Source organism: Antrostomus carolinensis, unplaced genomic scaffold (assembly GCF_000700745.2).
Source record: "Antrostomus carolinensis isolate BGI_N321 unplaced genomic scaffold, ASM70074v2 scaffold10406, whole genome shotgun sequence".
In the NCBI taxonomy this organism is placed as follows: Eukaryota; Metazoa; Chordata; class Aves; order Caprimulgiformes; family Caprimulgidae; genus Antrostomus; species Antrostomus carolinensis.
Window position 1 is genome coordinate 8,126 of NW_010321191.1, and position 17,243 is coordinate 25,368.

A 17,243-nucleotide genomic window follows, 5' to 3' on the forward strand; every position below is an offset into this window, starting at 1 on the left:
AACCGCTCACGGAGCCTCAGCAACAGCAACCCAGATATATCTGGGACCCCCACCTCACCGGATGATGAAGTTCGCTCGATCATTGGCAGTAAGGTACACGTGCACTGCTGAGGGTCTTACAGGAGCTTCAGCATCTTATTTTTAGAGAAATGGTGGGGAAGTTTTTGTGATTTTTTCATATGAAAAGATGTCCTTACTAATGGCCCCTTCTCAGGCTTTTTCTGGCAATTGCTGATAACACTACTGAAACTCCACTCCTTGAAAAGAGTTGCTGATCTCTGTGACTTGCTGGAGCCAATCCTGGCAGTGTTACTTCCACAAGTGTGGTGGCTAGGGGCAGGAGTCCTTCTGGACTTGTCTCCCTAAGACTAGTAGGACAAGAGTGCTACCTCACTTTTCACATGGCCAGCAGCTGTACCCTCTGACCAGCTCTGTTATGTCTCCCCAAACCTTGCATCCCCTACCTTGCTGCCCTGTGATCCCACTCTTACCTCCCAAACCAATACTCTGTCTTCTCCTCTGCATTCAGCACTAATGGCTGCTCAGATGCTTTCTCTTCTGCTTATGCCCAGAGCAGGGGTCTTGCACACAGCCGGAATATTCATAGTCCCTGCATGAGCCAGAGAGGATTTGGGATGGTTAGTGAGTGAGCCATAATCTGGCCATCTGAGCTGCAGTGTGAATTTATGGTGTGCTGACTCTGCACCCCCATTGACTCCCCACACCAAAAAGTGACTTTCCAGCGTGGGCACATTAGCACAGAGCATCTGCCATGGTCCTACTTTGGCTCTTCGAGGCTCAGTGTATGCTTCGTCTGCTGCAGAAGGGCCTGTCCCTCTCTGGTGACTTCCAAGTATGTAGGACTGCTACAGTCCCAATTTAAGCTCTTCAGTTTTGTGCCTAAAATAGATGGGATGAGCCAGGGCAAATCTGCTGTGTTGGTAATTCCTTTCCCTCAGAGGGGTGCCTGAGCTTGTTTGGGGTTCTCTTTATTTAATCTTCAAGCTGTGGTAACTTAGACTAAGATGAGACTCTTAAAAAAAAACTCTCCCAGCACAGATGAATTCCTGAGCCCTTTCAGAGAGCTGTTATGTTTGATCCTTTCACTGAGCAGGTTTGTTAATAAAGCCATTAGCCTGGCCAGACAGGCTTCACACTGGTTGGTCCTGGGTTTTATAAGAGCAAGAAAAAACATAGTTTCAGAAAGAGGTTACCAATTTAAAATTAATAGCAACATGATTTGCTGACCAAATAAGAGGCTGAATTCCTGAGCCCTTTCAGAGAGCTGTTATGTTTGATCCTTTCACTGAGCAGGTTTGTTAATAAAGCCATTAGCCTGGCCAGACAGGCTTCACACTGGTTGGTCCTGGGTTTTATAAGAGCAAGAAAAAACATAGTTTCAGAAAGAGGTTACCAATTTAAAATTAATAGCAACATGATTTGCTGACCAAATAAGAGGCTGAAGATGTGTGGGCAGGCAAATCATTATTTCTTGCATTAAAGTTTGGACTTAGAAGTCTTAAAATATTTTAAAGACCACTTCAATATCTTGCTAATTAAACAACCCTGACCTTTTGTGAAATGCCACAGGCGCTAATGTGCATATGGAATTTACACAGGCTATCAGAAATTTAACACATGCTGGCTTAGTGAATAATGTCACAATACAAAATGAAGAGAGATTTTCTACTAGAGGTGGAAAGGCTTTAAAGAAAAACCTATTCTGTGAATAATTGTTAAGGGAAAAGTTTCCTTTAGGATAGTCTGAGGATCAGAAAGTAAGCTCAGTCTGACTATACAGAATTTTGGTGTAATTATTTCTGCTTGTTAACAGAAATAGACAAAAATGAGACACTTCTGGAGGTGCTGAAATGGGTAAAAGGGCACAAAATTCCTGTTCTGCTTCTCCAAGTAATGGCTTAAGCACATACACACTTCAAATTAGGATGCATTATGGGAGACTTTCTATTTAAAAAAAAAATACAGAGTTTTGTTGTTTGGTGGAAGTCTTTGGAGTCCAGTCTTGTATTGTTTTTTTGTTGGAATGTGAGATATTTCATAAGTTTGGTAAATATGCTTTGTCTCCCCTATATCAGCTTTTTACTTAATTCTGAAAATACAAATAGTCATCCTCTTTACAGGATTTGGAAGATTTCTGTGTATTTGCATAAGAGAGGAGGTTTTAGATCTGTCACTTATTTTGCTTTCATTTGTGAATTGAGACCATGTAAATTTTATTCCCTACTAAAGCAAATTTATTATATGTCTAAAAAGACCTATGATGAGATTTTACACTTTAGGTGTTCCTGAAGTGTTGGAAAAGACCAGAAAAGATTGTGGAGTTTCATTGCTTCAACAGGGGGTTTTCATAAATGTGTGTTAAGTTCCTGTACAGATCCAGCTGCAGATAGAACCCCAGAGATAGAGGAGATTTTAATAGGATTTTTGTGAACTTTGGAGTTACTCTGCCAATAAAGAAGCAGCTCTTGTGCTCTTACTTTCCAGAGAGGGAAGAATCTTCCCCTTTTCAGATTTTTACAAAATTATTTCTGTGTCTGCAAATGCAGTATGTGTTTAAGTTTATCCTCAGAACCAAAGTGACGTGATTTTGAGCAGAAATATGAGTGTGATAAAGGCATTTTCAAAATTAGACCTGATTTTACAAAACATGAGCTTAGTTCAGCATTCTGCAAAGTCCTTTTGACTTTAATTCACCGTGAGCAAAATAAAGCATGTTTATGGCTCTGAGCAGGGCAGAGAGCTTTGATTTATTTCTTCCAAAAAGTATTTGAGATTAAAATACTATCCTTATGTGTGTTCAGTATTTTTTTTATTGAACACCTTAAGCTAAATTACAGCGTTGCTGTACTCTGCATAGAGGATAGCTCAGTGGATTAATGGTTCGAATCCCAGGTTACAGCTCTCGTGCAAGGTTCAGCCTTGAGGTGGATTTTTCTTTACTGAGAGAAATAGATTGTTAGGCTTGGTGGACTTTGCAGCTGGTGATAATCTTGGGAAAAAGCCCTAAATTGGCAGAGAAACTAGGATGAAAGCTCTTGCTCAGGTGAGGGTTGATACAGATGTGTGGAGTTTATAAGGCATCACTGTTTGCAAAATTGCCTTCATTAGAGCTGCTTCCTGGGACCCAGGAAAGTCCACTGTATCCCACTGCATGTTCCTGGCTTGGGCACAGCCTGGGTGACAAGTTTAAATTTTTCCTTTTCTTCTTTCCAAGTGTCTTGAGAGGAGAAGGGAGTGGAGAGGAGGGATCACAGTAATTTTGTCCACATGATCCGTTGCAGGAGTAGAACTTGGAGTACAAATTAGATTGAGCTTTTAAAAAGCAGGATGACTTTTCAGATATTTTTTCTTGCCAAAGCAGGTTGGTTCCAGAAAAGGTACGTGCTCTTTCCCCTCTTTGCCAGAGAAAGAACCCACATGTCCATGTGAAATCCTCTTCACAGGGTTACTCTACCAGCAGTGCTGGATTTTTATTCCATGAGTAGGAAACCCTGTGAGAGCTGACAGCCCATCTTTTCAAAGTTTCTCAGCATTTCCTTGAGAGTTGTAGAACTTATAAACTGTGGGCTAACAAGCAGTCTACCCTAAAAGTGCTGGAAACCACAGAGTGCATCCTTTGTGGTTTTCATGTCTGTGCACCCATTTTCCTCTGTCACACTGTAAATCTGAGCTGACTCCATCTTCTGAAGTGAATGGGTTTAAACTACTCAAAGAGTAAGATTTTTCAGGAGGAGGATAGTTTTTGAACATCAAACATTATAGATAGGACAGGTTGGACCAGAGCTGTCGACAGTATTGATGTGGTGTATGTGTGATGAGATATAAAATAATCCTCTGGACTGAAATGTCTCAACAGCCACCTGAGAATTCAGGCTGACTGGTGATGTGTGTGCAGTGTACCCGCTTTGATTGCTTTTAAGGACTAAACTTTGACTACTGTATGGCATGCAATATGTAATATTTCTTTCCTTTCCCAACTGCTTTCTATTACATGCCCAGGGTTTAGACCGCTCCAATTCCTGGGTAAACACTGGTGGTCCAAAAGCAGCCCCATGGGGATCCAACCCCAGCCCAAGTGCAGAGTCATCACAGGTGGTGTCTTCGGTAGAGGTTTTTCTGGCTTTGTTTTCCCTGATGTTTCCCTGTAGAATATCTTCTTTTCAGTGTATACTCTGATTTTGGTGGTTTGTTTTTTATTATTATTATTATTATTTATTTATTCCTTGAAAACTTTGTGAGTTTTATTTTATAAATTAGCATCTTCTCCCCCACCACCTCACCACACTGCATGAAAAACCTCAAAACGCGTGAACGTGTCCCCTTCTTTCATTTCAGTGGTTGCTGGTCTGTGAAATGTAAATACTGTGACTGCTTTTCTTTTCTTTCTCTAACACTAGTTTCAGCTTAAGGTGGAACACATTTCTAAGTGGGAACATTAATCACAGCTTCATAGTTTTGTCCATGTTTGCCATTTCTTTTGATGTTGTGAACCATTTTGCCGTTTTCATCAAGCATTTAGTATTCATCGTCAAGTAATCCTTCATGACTGTTTGAGTGGAATGTTGTTAAGCTAAAATTGGTACACATGTAAATTCTCTGTTAAAACATGTAAATTTGAGTGCTGGATCCAGTGATTTACTAGGGCCAATTGTATCTGTTCTGTGTTGCAAAGTATGAAAACTTTATAGCAGCTTCAGTGAGAAAGAGTTAATTTACTTAGCCCCCGTTGCCTGCTGCTTTCCACTGCATGGTTGCCTTGACCCTACCTCTCAACTGTACCTCCTTTCAAGTTTATCAGTCTTCCAGAAATATTTAGTCTGACTTCACTTGCACTCATGGCAAATTCTTTGCATCAGAAACAGAACTTCAGTAGTTTTCTCATGCCCTGTGCCAGTAGCAGCGTCGCTGTGGGATACATCCCCACATGCTTGGTCTCTGGTAGATTGAGAGGTATGGACTGAAATGACAAGTATTATTAGTTTCTTGATGTACATGCATGTTGATAAAATACAATGATGAAAAAGTTTCATGCTTTGCAGCAAGAAGTGTCTTTGTGCATAAGAACATGCAAGTTATTTAAATAGCCAGGATGTCTTAAAACAATAAAAAAGTTCTGTCATTTTCTTTAAACCAGATCTGTAAATGAATAAGAGTTTGAAAATGCATAAAAAGGTGTAAAGACAGTAAAAGCCTACAGTTGGAACAGTATTTTTGTAAACGTACAATGTCCTTGAGCTACAAAACCCATCCACAGCAAACTTTAATGTCCTGTCATCATTCATTCATCTCCACTCCGTAGGCTACGGATCGAAGTTGTAATCGTATGTCTTCGCACACTGAGACGTCAAGTTTCTTACAAACATTAACAGGACGATTACCAACTAAAAAGGTAGATTTCAGTGAAGACAATTGATATTTTGGGGCAGGGAGGTTAAGTCATTCTGAAAACGTAATGCAATCTATTCTTTTATTTACAGCCTGGTTTTTTTCCGAGGTCATTAGGAACTGCTATTGCTTAGCACCTCTGAATATCCAGGCTGTGGTGAATATGAAGTATTCTGACAGAGCTGAGTTGGGAAGAATAAAATGATTAGGAGTAGCTTGTCTGATTTAATGTCCATACTGTTTGGAGCCAGTTATTACTGGCTTTCAAAAAATATGAATAGTTGTCTGTCTAGACATGTAAATGATACATTCTTGTGTGCAAAATTATAATGTGTTAGATGGCTAGCATTACAGGTGTGTGCTGAACTCATTTATGTAGGTGTTAATCCAAAGCGGCTTCAGAAGGTGAATGGGAGTTACTTTGGAAGTGCACTCCCTTAGAGGAGATGAGATCCTACCAAGCAGTGTCAGAAAGGCAAAATGCCTGACTTTGTGTAATGAAAATGTGGTCACTGACAACATCCATTCTGTGGCTTGGTCCTCCTGAGAAAGAAAACAAAAAGCTGTTTCTTAGCCCCACATTTCTTTCTTACTGTTTTAAGTCCTTTCTCACAGTAAATATACATACTTGTACAAATCGCTTTATATGTCCACTTTTTACTCCTTTTTCCTGCAAAAATCAGACCAGGCAGAAAGGTAGACTTTTAAACTAAACTAATTTGAGCACCAAACTTTTTTTTTTTGGAGGGGTGGGGGGGTGGGTGGAAAATTATTTTAACACTTGAAATTCAATTTTGGAGCAAGATGCTGTGAAACGTTCCTCACATCACACATCGTAACATCGTCCTTCATTGTTAGTTGGGGTTTTCTTTAAGGATGCCACCACTGCTGTCATGTTCCCGACTATTTATTTTGCTTAACCTCATTGTTTGCCATACTTTCCATGGTCCGTGCTGCCATTTCTCATGTGGACTGTTTTGTGAGCTGATCTTGAGGCTGGGGCTAACTCTGGATTTGAATCTGTGTAGCTTTTTCATGAAGAGCTGGCCTTACAGTGGGTTGTGTGCAGCGGGAGCGTGCGGGAAGCAGCCCTACAGCAAGCCTGGTTCTTCTTCGAGCTGATGGTGAGCAAACTGGAAACACCTTGCTTATTGTCTTACAATTTCTAGTTTAAAACACGAATGGCAACAACCGCAAGTGACTTTGTTGTAATTTATATTCCTGTAGGTGAAGAGCATGGTGCATCATTTGTATTTTGCTGACAAACTGGATGCGCCAAGAAAGAATCGTTTTCCTGAGCGTTTCATGGATGATGTAACTGCTTTGGTCAGCACAATTGCCGGTGATATAGTCTCTCGATTTCAGAAGGTAATGGCAAACGATTAAACTCAGCCCTGGTCAGAGCTCAGGCACCAGATCTCCTGCATTGTTGTTTGCTGGTGCCTAGACCAGGAATTGTTGTTTGAAAACATACAGTGTGCCCGTCTTCATTTTCTTTCCCCTTTTTTTCTTCCTTCTGTCCAGGATACAGAAATGGTTGAAAGGCTCAACACCAGTCTTGCATTTTTCCTCAATGACCTGTTGTCTATCATGGACAGAGGATTTGTTTTTGCTCTTATTAAGACCTGCTACAAACAGGTGAATGTAGATAAATATTATGACTTACCTGTGAACCATCACTTAGCCTATTGCTCTAACTTTCTTTGGACAGACAGTAAAGTATGGACACAGAATTCTGCTCTTCAGGTATTTTTAGAGCAAGCGAGCCATTCTCAGTGGCAGTTGAGTTCACACCCTTCTGATTACACTCTTAAAGGTAAATTGGGACTAACTCCCTTGAGTGAATGGATATACAGCAGGAAGGAAGAATTATTCCCTCTGCTCACCACGTTCAGAGTAATTGAACCAAAAATTAGTAGGAAATTTTGTGAGGGAGCCCAAACTATCATGGTTTGTCAGTGGTTCTCTCAAGGACACATGGACCCTGTATGATCATCTTGATCACCAAGCTCACCTTCCATCCTTCTGAGGATGCAAGGTCTCCTCCCTGACAAGGAGGGTTCCTACTTAATGCATTGGGAAGCTAATTTGTGGTGTTGTGGCAGAAAAATCACCTCATACCACGAAGTTTTGTTTGACTACAAACATCTGTGCTGGCACTGTGTACAAAGGAGATGATGAGGTATCAGGAGCTTAGGCTTAGACTCATTTTTTCTGCAGAGTCTAAACCATTTTATATAAAGGACAAGAACAGCATTTGAGCTCTGTTGCCTACTGTATATTATCCAACCTGCACCTTTGACCTGTTAATGAATGATGCTGTGTGATCCTGCTTCTCACAGCTCCCTTCTGAAATCAATAGGATGTGGCCATCGTATGTGAAGTACCTGGTTCCTCATTTGTTTATGTAAATATGGCTGTTATATACATCTTGTATTGATATATGTGCCATTGGCTGGGATGTGTCTGGCTCCTGCACATCAGAGGTTTAATCTGTAGCACGAAGAAGTGATGTGGATGTGACCATTTAACGATATTAAGCTCGTCAGTTCTTGCTTTGGAAGTGGTTTAGGGGAGCAGTGATGGGACAGGGGGGCTGGTGCTGCATTTGTGCTCTCCTTTGGTGCTAACTGCAATCTTATGGGCTAAACTTGCCAGGTGTCTTCAAAGCTGTATTCCTTAACAAATCCAAGTAACCTGGCATCTTTGAGGCTGGACTTCCTCCGCATTATTTGCAGCCATGAACACTACGTCACCTTGAATTTACCCTGCAGCTTGCTCACACCACCTGCATCTCCATCACCATCTGTGTCTTCAGCAACTTCTCAGGTATGCTGTGACAAGGATCCTTTGTGGAAATGCAAGCTGAGCTTTGTTCTGAGACAATAAATCATATGAGGCAGTTGTATCACCTGTATTTTCAGTCTCTGCTTGCTATTATGTTTTGAAAGTGTTTATTTAGAAATTAATTTTTCCTGCCACAGAGGTTTTGACTTCTTTTGCTCTTTTGTTATTGAAAAAAAGAACGCCCATATCCCTATCCTCTTAGTGACCACTTGTGCTTCTGTCCTTACAGATCTAGTCCCCTCCTATTTTGGAGAAACACATGAACATAAATGAGCCACTAAAGAAAACGTTTTGTCCAGTGTTACCCTTTTCTTACAAAAAAAAAAGGGTCTTTTTAGCATGCTGCAGCTTAGTCCTAGCCTGCTCAGAAAAAGTAATTGGAATTAGCAAGTGTATCATTCAAGTGGATTAATTAGTTGCAAAATTACATAAACTAAATCAAATTAAAGCCTTCTTAAGCCTGAATAAGAGCATCCATACCTGAATTAAAAGTTTAACTAATCCACTTTTAAAGGTTATGTGGCTTAACTTCCCCAAGACCTGCCCTGTAGGTGGGAAGGCAGTAACAGCAAACAGAATTAATAGAAGAGTTATTGAGCTTGGATATAATGTAAGTAGATGTGCCTAGATCCAAACAAAAAAGGGAAAAGGTAGTTTATGTGAGATTGTCTTTAATTCTGAAAACTGCTTCTAATGTATTTCATAAGCTTTGACTCTGTGTTCCAAGGGGCCTCATTATGCAACTTCTGAAATTTGATTTTTTCACAGAGTTCTGGGTTCTCCACAAATGTCCAAGACCAGAAGATTGCAAATATGTTTGAATTGTCTGTGCCTTTCCGCCAACAGCATTACTTGGCTGGGCTTGTGTTAACAGAACTGGCTGTCATTTTAGATCCTGATGCAGAAGGGTAAATCTTTACATTTTTTTTTCCCCAAGAGTTTTCTGTAATTCCAAGGAAATGGTGGATGAAAAGCAAGTTCTGGCATGGCCAGAATTGATGTAAATTTGTGAGCTGAGAAGATAAGAAACCAGTTCTTTAAGGATCCTCTTCTTTCTCCCTACTCCTCATATTTCTTACTTCTTTAGCCCTGACTCTGTAAACGTGATTTCAATAACATTTTGCCAGCTGAGAAGGAAAAGAGGTTCCTGCTGGAGCCCCCAGCTGCCACAGGAGCACTGCTGGAGCTCTAAGAGGAAAATAGCCTTTCTCAATCGTAACAAGAAATTAATTTTCAACATTTAGGAAGTCTCTATTGCTGGTGGTTTTAAATGTTACAATGTATTTCGTTTTTTTTAAACCTAAATTATGCATTGATGAGGCCCCTGCAGGTTCCATAAATAGACAAATAGAGTCAAGCCTGCAGAGTTTGTCAGCAACTTGCCTGGCTTGTGTAACAAATAATTTTCTGAAGTAAGAGCGTAACCTGTAGTCCTGACATCCAGTCTGTTACTTGTGTTATTTAGAGCTTTATTCTGCCTTGCCTCTTTAAAATAGGTTTCAATGGAAATTATTGATTGCTTCCACAGTCCTGAGTTCTCTCACAGGCATTTTTCTGAAGGAGGACTCAGAAATATCAGCCGAGTCGACAAATGCTGATGATTCATGGTTAATTCTGCCCCTTTACCAAGAGGTCTCAGGAGTTAAACATTCATTCTGTTTCCTGTTGGAGAAGAAAGCGATGCCATAAATTAGAATATTTTCTTCTATATGTACATAACACACTGCAGTCCCATTTGTTTGGTGTGAAATGGAAAAAGCAGCAAATCTTTACCCATATACCCTGTCTGCAGAAATGCTTTTCGTAGCATAGCAACATCCTGCTCACTGGTTAGAAATCAGGTCTCTGACTATATTTGCCCTTGTTCTTCTCAAACTTTCTATTCTCACCTACCTGCCTCTTGAGCCCTCTCACTTTGCTGTTCTCAGCACTTAAGCTGATCTCTGCCCAGCTGCACAAAGGAGGTATCAGCATGATCTTGCTGGTGTCCCTGAGGAGACAGCTCCTCTCTCAAACCTTACCTAGACAGAAAACACCCACTGATACCAGTTCAGCTTTGGAGATACATTTTGCTCAAAGCTCCTGAATTTTGGTGGAGATGTATAACAGCAATGTGATTGGTTTTTATTGTTTTCCAGAACGACTTGTAGTTTGCAGCTTCTACCTTCTGCGTTTGCCCTGGTAGATCCACCATATGAAGTAAACCAATCTTTGGTTTTTATTGTTTTCCAGAACGACTTGTTGTTTGCAGCTTCTACCTTCTGGTAGATCCACCATATGAAGTAAACCAATCTGTTCAGATCAGCTCTTCCCTTGCCTGTGAAGACTTTTAACAGTCGTGTAGTATCATCAGCAGGTGATCAGTAGAGGGTTCAGCCATGCCTGCCATTAAAATGTTTTGGCCACTATTTGAAAATGCTCAGAATTGTTCCCAGTTGCATTATCCTGCAGCAGGAGTGGAGAGGGATGCCCATCTAGTTGCTTATTGTGTTAGAGCTTTGCCTGAGGTCTTGCTAGGCAATATAAAGACTTAAATTTGTTCTATCCATGCTTTTTGCTCCATTACCATGGAGCTCACCATTTTATAAGAGCTCTTTGGATTGGACAGGGAAGAGTTGGACAGAGAAGCCTGCAGTACCCTGGTGCCTGAAGGTGCTGTGTTAGGTAGACCCCTCTGTACTAGGTGCTGTACAGTAACATGGCACATGACAGTCCTTCTCCAGAACACTTGCAGTCTAAAAGACGAGACAGCGTGTGGATGAAACAAGCCCACTGAATCTGACAATTGCAGAAATGGAGAACAGAGAGTGAGTCCCAGCAGCTAGACCCTGAACACATTGCTGTGGTGCTTTGGTTTTTAACTCCTATTACTCGTTTCATAGTGCCCATATTGACTGATGTTACAGGACAGAAGTGAGAAAATTGGAATTTGGCCCTCTGATTCAGTGACAAAAGTCAGTCTTCCCCAAAGTGTGCGGTGTTGACACAGATTCAGGCCAGGGCTGAGATAACAGAGGGGATGGTTGGAGGGCAGCAAGATCAATTCATTGCATTATCAGCCAGAAAGATTAGTGGGCAGTATTTCCTCCTCTTCGCTATGGATCGATCCACCACGCTACCTGCTCTGTTCTGGAAAAATGGAAAAGAAATCCATGTAGTCCTAGGTTTGAATTACTCTGCTTTGTTTGGATGTGTTTTCCCTATGTGCAGTTCTATGGTCTGTGGGATAGTTTCCTTTGAACTGTTAGAAGCACAGCTTAGGTGCCACTCCTTCAAAAGAATACAAAGACTTTTTTCTTTAACCTTAATCTGAAGGAACCAGTCACTTAAATAAGCATTTCCTTCCTGGTTGTTAAGGGTCTCACTAATTACACAAACAAGCAATTGTAGGATCTCATTACAGCTTGATTAAAAAACCACAGGAAATATGTGTAGCTACAACTAGCTAATGTCCTCCAAACCTGTACTGGTGTCTTACTAATCATTTGAAACCCCCAACAATCCAGTCAAAGCCTCTTGTCTTTTTTAACCAGAACTCAACTCTACTTTTCAGGTAAAGTGGATACTGCCTGAAATTCAGCACTTGTTTTAATACCTCAGGTCTGAACACTGAAGCTTCTGTTTTGCTAATGCATAATGTATGAGCTTCCTTGGCTGCTTCATGCATGGGGTAAAGTGGTCTTCTTGGCCTGGTTTGCCTACAGAAGCAAATAGCGAGAGAGATACCTGCTATTTGCTCTGAGAGAGTTTTGCCTCTGTGTGGTGGCTGAGGGAATTGAAAGGAGCAGAGCGAGTTCTTGAGAGATTCAGGGGAGTTTGTGTTTTCCAGGCACGAGCACCGAGCAGGCTCCCGCAGGGTGCTCTGCAAAAGGAGCTGGTGCTTGGGCCCTGCCATCGTTTGCATCTTAATAACAAGGAAGGCCGTTTTTTGCTGTTTTTCCTTCTATCCCTCCAATTCTTTGACACTTTTTATTCAGAATCATTGATCTGTCTACTGATTTGGTTGAATAATTGTGTGGGAGGTCAGAGAACTGAAGCAGAAATGTCTTGATTATTTGATAAAAGCAATGTTCTGTCTTAGGAGGGCTTTTCTCTCTGTAAATGATGTTAAATAGAAACAAAAAAAAGAACACAACCAATAGTTTCACTAAACCCGCTGTCCTCTCAAGTTTCTCTCCCTGTTTTCCATATTCCCCAGGTTTTCCTAATGGTCCTTAGCAGTCTCAATACTTCAGCATAGCAGTAGCTGGGGCTTTGTTTTTCTCTAGAAAATATGAGAGTGTTCACATTATATTGGGTGTGCACCTCAGAAAGATATTTTTGTACATTTCATGTGGCATAATCTAAAGCAATGCCGTTCATAAAGTCCATGGGAGATCAAAAATACATGTAATGGCAGTTTGTGTGAAGTTAAAAATAAAAACCAGGATTTTTTTTCTTTCTTTGAAACCACTTAGTTACAAAATATAGTTTGCTTTGAAGGTATTAACTAATCCGCGTGACCCAACTCTCTTTTAACAGTTTATTTGGATTGCATAAGAAGGTCATCAATATGGTACACAATTTACTGTCCAGTCACGACTCGGATCCGCGGTACGCTGACCCACAGGTAAAGGCCCGGGTGGCAATGCTGTATCTACCTCTGATTGGCGTGATCATGGAAGCTGTGCCTCAGCTTTATGACTTCACAGGTATTGTATATTCTGTGCTTTGAATATATGTTCGTGTACTCGCCAGACTTGAGTGTTTGGGTTCTAAAATTGAACTACAATACCCTTTACTGAAGAAGTTCTTCACTGTGAGGGTGGTCAGACACTGGAACAGGTTGCCCAAGGAAGTTGTGGCTGCTCCTCCCTGGAAGTGTTTAAGGCCAGGTTGGATGAGGCTTTGAGCAACCTGGTCTAGTGGAAGGTGTCCCTGCTGATGGCAGGGGGGTTGGGACTGGATGAGCTTTAAGGTCCCTTCCAACCCAAACCAGTCTATGATTCTATGATTCTACTGTTGGATGAGATTGTTCCTCTTTCTAAATTCTAACTTTGACATGTTTTCACATCTGTTTCCTAAACTGCACTTGCAAAATGTATCTTCAATGACTGTTAACACTCAAAAGCTGCATTGCCCACTTGTTTGCATGAAGCAAAAAACTAGCAATACATTTTATTTTACATCTGGCTGGCTACTGTATATGCATAGCCAGCCTCCCTCTGTGTCTCTGACCTGCTTAAAAAGTCACCCCACGTACCGTACAATTCTCATAACAATTCCAAAGGATAAGCAGAGTTCCTCTTCTTCCTTTTAGTATGTGCTGTGCTCTGTCAGCAGTTTGTTTCAGAGGTGCTTTGCAAAGTGTCCTGCAGAGCAGCAGAGGTGGGTTATTTCAAATCAGGGCAGGGAGTCCCATCTGGAATAGTTTGGAATTTGGAGTCATCTTCTGCATCCTTTGAGTTTAATGACACAATAAAGCTGCAAGTAAGGATTTGGAGTGAAGGACTCAAAGGGACAAAAGGTCTGTTTTCAGAAGAGTTCTAGATATTGAGGGCGTGTAGGTTGCATTTGAAAATTGTTGTTTTCTTTGCTTTGCATGACCACAAATAATAGTCCTGTTTACTTGCAGGGCCCCACGAGTGTGATGATTTTTCCATTTGCATTCCTAGACAGTTCCATCAAACTAGCACTGTGGAGGGAGGCTGGGGAAAGAAACTTGTGAATTTGGGCATTAACTAGATGCATGTGTTTCTCGGCAGAGAGTCACAATCAGCGAGGGAGGCCAAGCTGCGTCGCTGTTGATGATTATGAAAGCGAGGGTGGAAGCATGATAAGCCAGACAGTTGCCATGGCCATCGCAGGAACGTCGGTCCCTCAGCTCACCCGACCCAGCAGTTTTCTACACACCTCATCGGTACAAAACCACCTCTCCCTATTCCTTGACCCTCAATCTATGTCAACAAGCAAATATTTACGCGTGCAGGTCCTGTGGGGCTGATCAGTGAGTGGTAGAGACTCGTATCAGTTTGCAGTTGGGTGTTACACAGGGAGAAGGTTGGGAACAAGTCACGTTTACATGTTGTTGTGGGAGAGTAGAATAAAATGAAAAGCAGGGATGAAAATCAACAAACCTCAGAAAATGGAGGAATGCTCTTTTCTGATAAAGATTCACTTTTTATGAAACAATCTGATAAAAGCTCTGTGGAGGGTAATGGTCATTATGAGCTCGAATCTGAATCCCACCTAGCTAAAGACATAAATGAGGAAATGGGTATTCACTGTCTGAACAGAAATTTATTCGTACAACATGATTATTTTGGTTCAAACTGCTGCTTCATTCTTGACTGTCTGTGGGCTGCATTGAACTGCTGGGTTGAGAAAGAGAAATGTGAATCTCCTGATTGTTAGTAAAAAATAAATGTCTATTCACCCTCTGTTCCTATTTGGTAATTATTTAGGCTGGGATGGTGGCTGGTGCAGATCATTTTAGTGATGATTGAAGTGTTTGGCTGTGAAATACAGTGTGGCAAATGTCTTGACCTCTCTTTTAGAGTGGCAGGCAACACTCCACCTTCTCAACAGAGTCCAGCCGCAGCCTTCTGATCTGTCTCCTGTGGGTGCTCAAGAATGCAGACGAAAGTGTCTTGCAGAAGTGGTTCACTGACCTGTCAGTGTTGCAGCTCAATCGCCTGCTGGATTTGCTTTATCTTTGCGTATCCTGCTTTGAATACAAGGTACTGCTATGTTGTTTAAACCTCCTGAAGTTCCTCCTAGGGCTTTCCCAGGAACTTTACACTCCCATCCTTTACACGACTCCAGAAAGGCATTTCCTGCTCTCTCCTAAGTATTTCCTATATTCAGAATCCCAAGGCTAAGCACGTCTCTGTGCAACCTCTAGCCCTTTTCCGTGTTTACTTTTCAGCCATGCAAATGTCTGTGCCTTGTTTCACTTCTTAAGCAGTTTGTACTGCTTGCTACTCATCTGGGAACTGCTGCAGAGAAAGGGGATTGCTCTTGGTCACTTTGCTTATCAACAAGAAGACAGTTTTCTGTAGCAGTGCTGGAGTAGATTATCTAGCTAGCAACTAAACCTGTATTCCTTTCTTGCTGTATGTCTTTAGACAGGAAAGATATTTTGAGTTGTTAATGCTTAGAAAATATCCCACATTGAAAGAATCTTCCTTCATGATCTCATTTGAAACTTGCAGGGCAAGAAAGTATTTGAAAGAATGAACAGTTTGACCTTCAAGAAGTCGAAAGACATGAGAGCCAAACTTGAAGAAGCTATTTTGGGAAGCATAGGGGCAAGGCAGGAAATGGTCCGAAGAAGCAGAGGACAGCTAGGTGAGTAAAGGTGTCTTCTGTGCTGTCCCCTTTTTCCAAAAACTGCTACTCCCATCCCCAACAATTACTTGCACACATCTGTGGTGTGGGATACTACTCATCACGATCTTCAGGCCCCTAGAAAAAGCTGTTTGCAGTTAGCAACGTGTTTCACTGGGTCAGCAAAATCTCCACACTTCTCCTAAGTTCCATCTACAGGCAGTTTATTTGTTACTTGATTGCTTTTGTGTACATGTGATCATGTCTCATTTATGGGCTGTTCCTGCCTGAACTTCTTCCAGTGTAACATCTTTCAGAGCTGCCTTCTAGTGTGTCCTGTGCAAGGATCAGAGTGGAAAAACAAACTGCCTGATCTTGCCCTGTTAGCTCTGAAAATGACTGGATAGTTCTGCTAATTTAATGAGGCTTGAAATAGCCAGTAGTTTGGGTAACAAGCACCTTCTGATGATTTTTGCTGTTTATGTTGGTTGGGAGGAAGGATGGCCCAGGCATTAGGACAAATATCAGACCTGTCCTACTCTGCCACAGGTCCATGTGAGCCAGTCATTGTAGGCTAAGTGGAATAAATAATTTAGAGCCATAATTAATGAATCACATCAGAGAGATGGAGACCTTTGTAATTTTTTTTCTCAATCTGGCCTGATTGCCTTTATCACTTGAAATTCCCCTGCCTTCCCAAAAGTGAGAATACAGACTTAGAGGTGGGAAAGGGGGTCTCAGCACCACCCTGAGAACATTACTGTGTGCTGCTTGAGGACAGCAGTATCAGTCTCCTGAGGATTGCTGCACCCAGGCTCCTTATATAGTCCAAGGAGAATGCTTCTCTTAGCAGCCCTGACAGCTCCCTCCCTGATTTGAGTATCTCAGCTGCCTCTCTCTGTTAGCTCTGCAATGAGCTGGCATGTGGCAGCACACAAAATGGTCTGATTGCTCTCTTGCCTACAAAACCACTGCAAGTGAAGTTGCCTCTCATGCCACTCATCAGTGACAGAATTAGGGGCCATGTAAACATCTTGGGTGACTGCCATAGCCTAGGGCTCTAAGAAGTCATAGTTTGCTGTCACTTGTGAACAAATCTAGAGTTGCTACCCATGCAAAAAAAAAAAAACTAGCCTGAGATGACTGCTATTGTTTTGATATTATCCTGCAGAGAGAAGTCCTTCTGGGAGCGCATTTGGAAGTCAAGAGAATTTGAGATGGAGAAAGGATATGACTCACTGGCGTCAAAACACAGAAAAGCTTGACAAGTAACTCTACCTTATCCTTCTACATTAACAATGTGACAGTGCCTGTGAGACCACAGGGTCTCTCTCCCCGTAGGCCAGTGGCAGCAGTAAGCTTAGCTTTGGTGTGAGCAGGTTTGGGCCCTCAGCTGGAGCAGGGCTGGCAGTGTGCAAATGGCTTTTAGCCCAACACTGCCCTACCTAACTCTGCTTTTCCACTGTCCCTGGCTTTCTTAGATTTTAAAATGAGATTTAAAGAGACTGATGCAATCCATTACCTTCTTAAAACCCTCTAGTAAGCTGTAATTTAGAGAGAAGACCCATTAAGAGTTTTCACAGATAGCATATATATCTCATGTCATATTTCCTTTATTCCATAAGAGCATTCTGGAGTTCTCAAAGCTCGCTTTCCTTTCCTGTCCTAATCCATCACTTTGA

The 17,243-nt window shown here is 41.6% G+C and overlaps 1 protein-coding gene across 1 annotated transcript in view; it reads left to right on the plus strand.

Annotated features, from left to right (window-relative positions):
• LOC104526402 (dedicator of cytokinesis protein 7) overlaps positions 1–17,243 on the plus strand; it is a gene marked incomplete at its 5' end in the record, with an annotated part of 47,415 nt that overhangs the window by 6,396 nt on the left and 23,776 nt on the right. Inside the window, 13 exon segments of the mRNA XM_029085417.1 lie at positions 1–93; positions 4,021–4,125; positions 5,321–5,410; positions 6,435–6,530; positions 6,634–6,774; positions 6,931–7,044; positions 8,065–8,235; positions 9,022–9,161; positions 12,775–12,944; positions 13,998–14,152; positions 14,790–14,972; positions 15,447–15,582; positions 16,733–16,829. The exon segment at positions 1–93 is cut by the window's left edge and continues 13 nt beyond it. Coding sequence (XP_028941250.1) covers positions 1–93; positions 4,021–4,125; positions 5,321–5,410; positions 6,435–6,530; positions 6,634–6,774; positions 6,931–7,044; positions 8,065–8,235; positions 9,022–9,161; positions 12,775–12,944; positions 13,998–14,152; positions 14,790–14,972; positions 15,447–15,582; positions 16,733–16,829 — 1,691 coding nt within the window.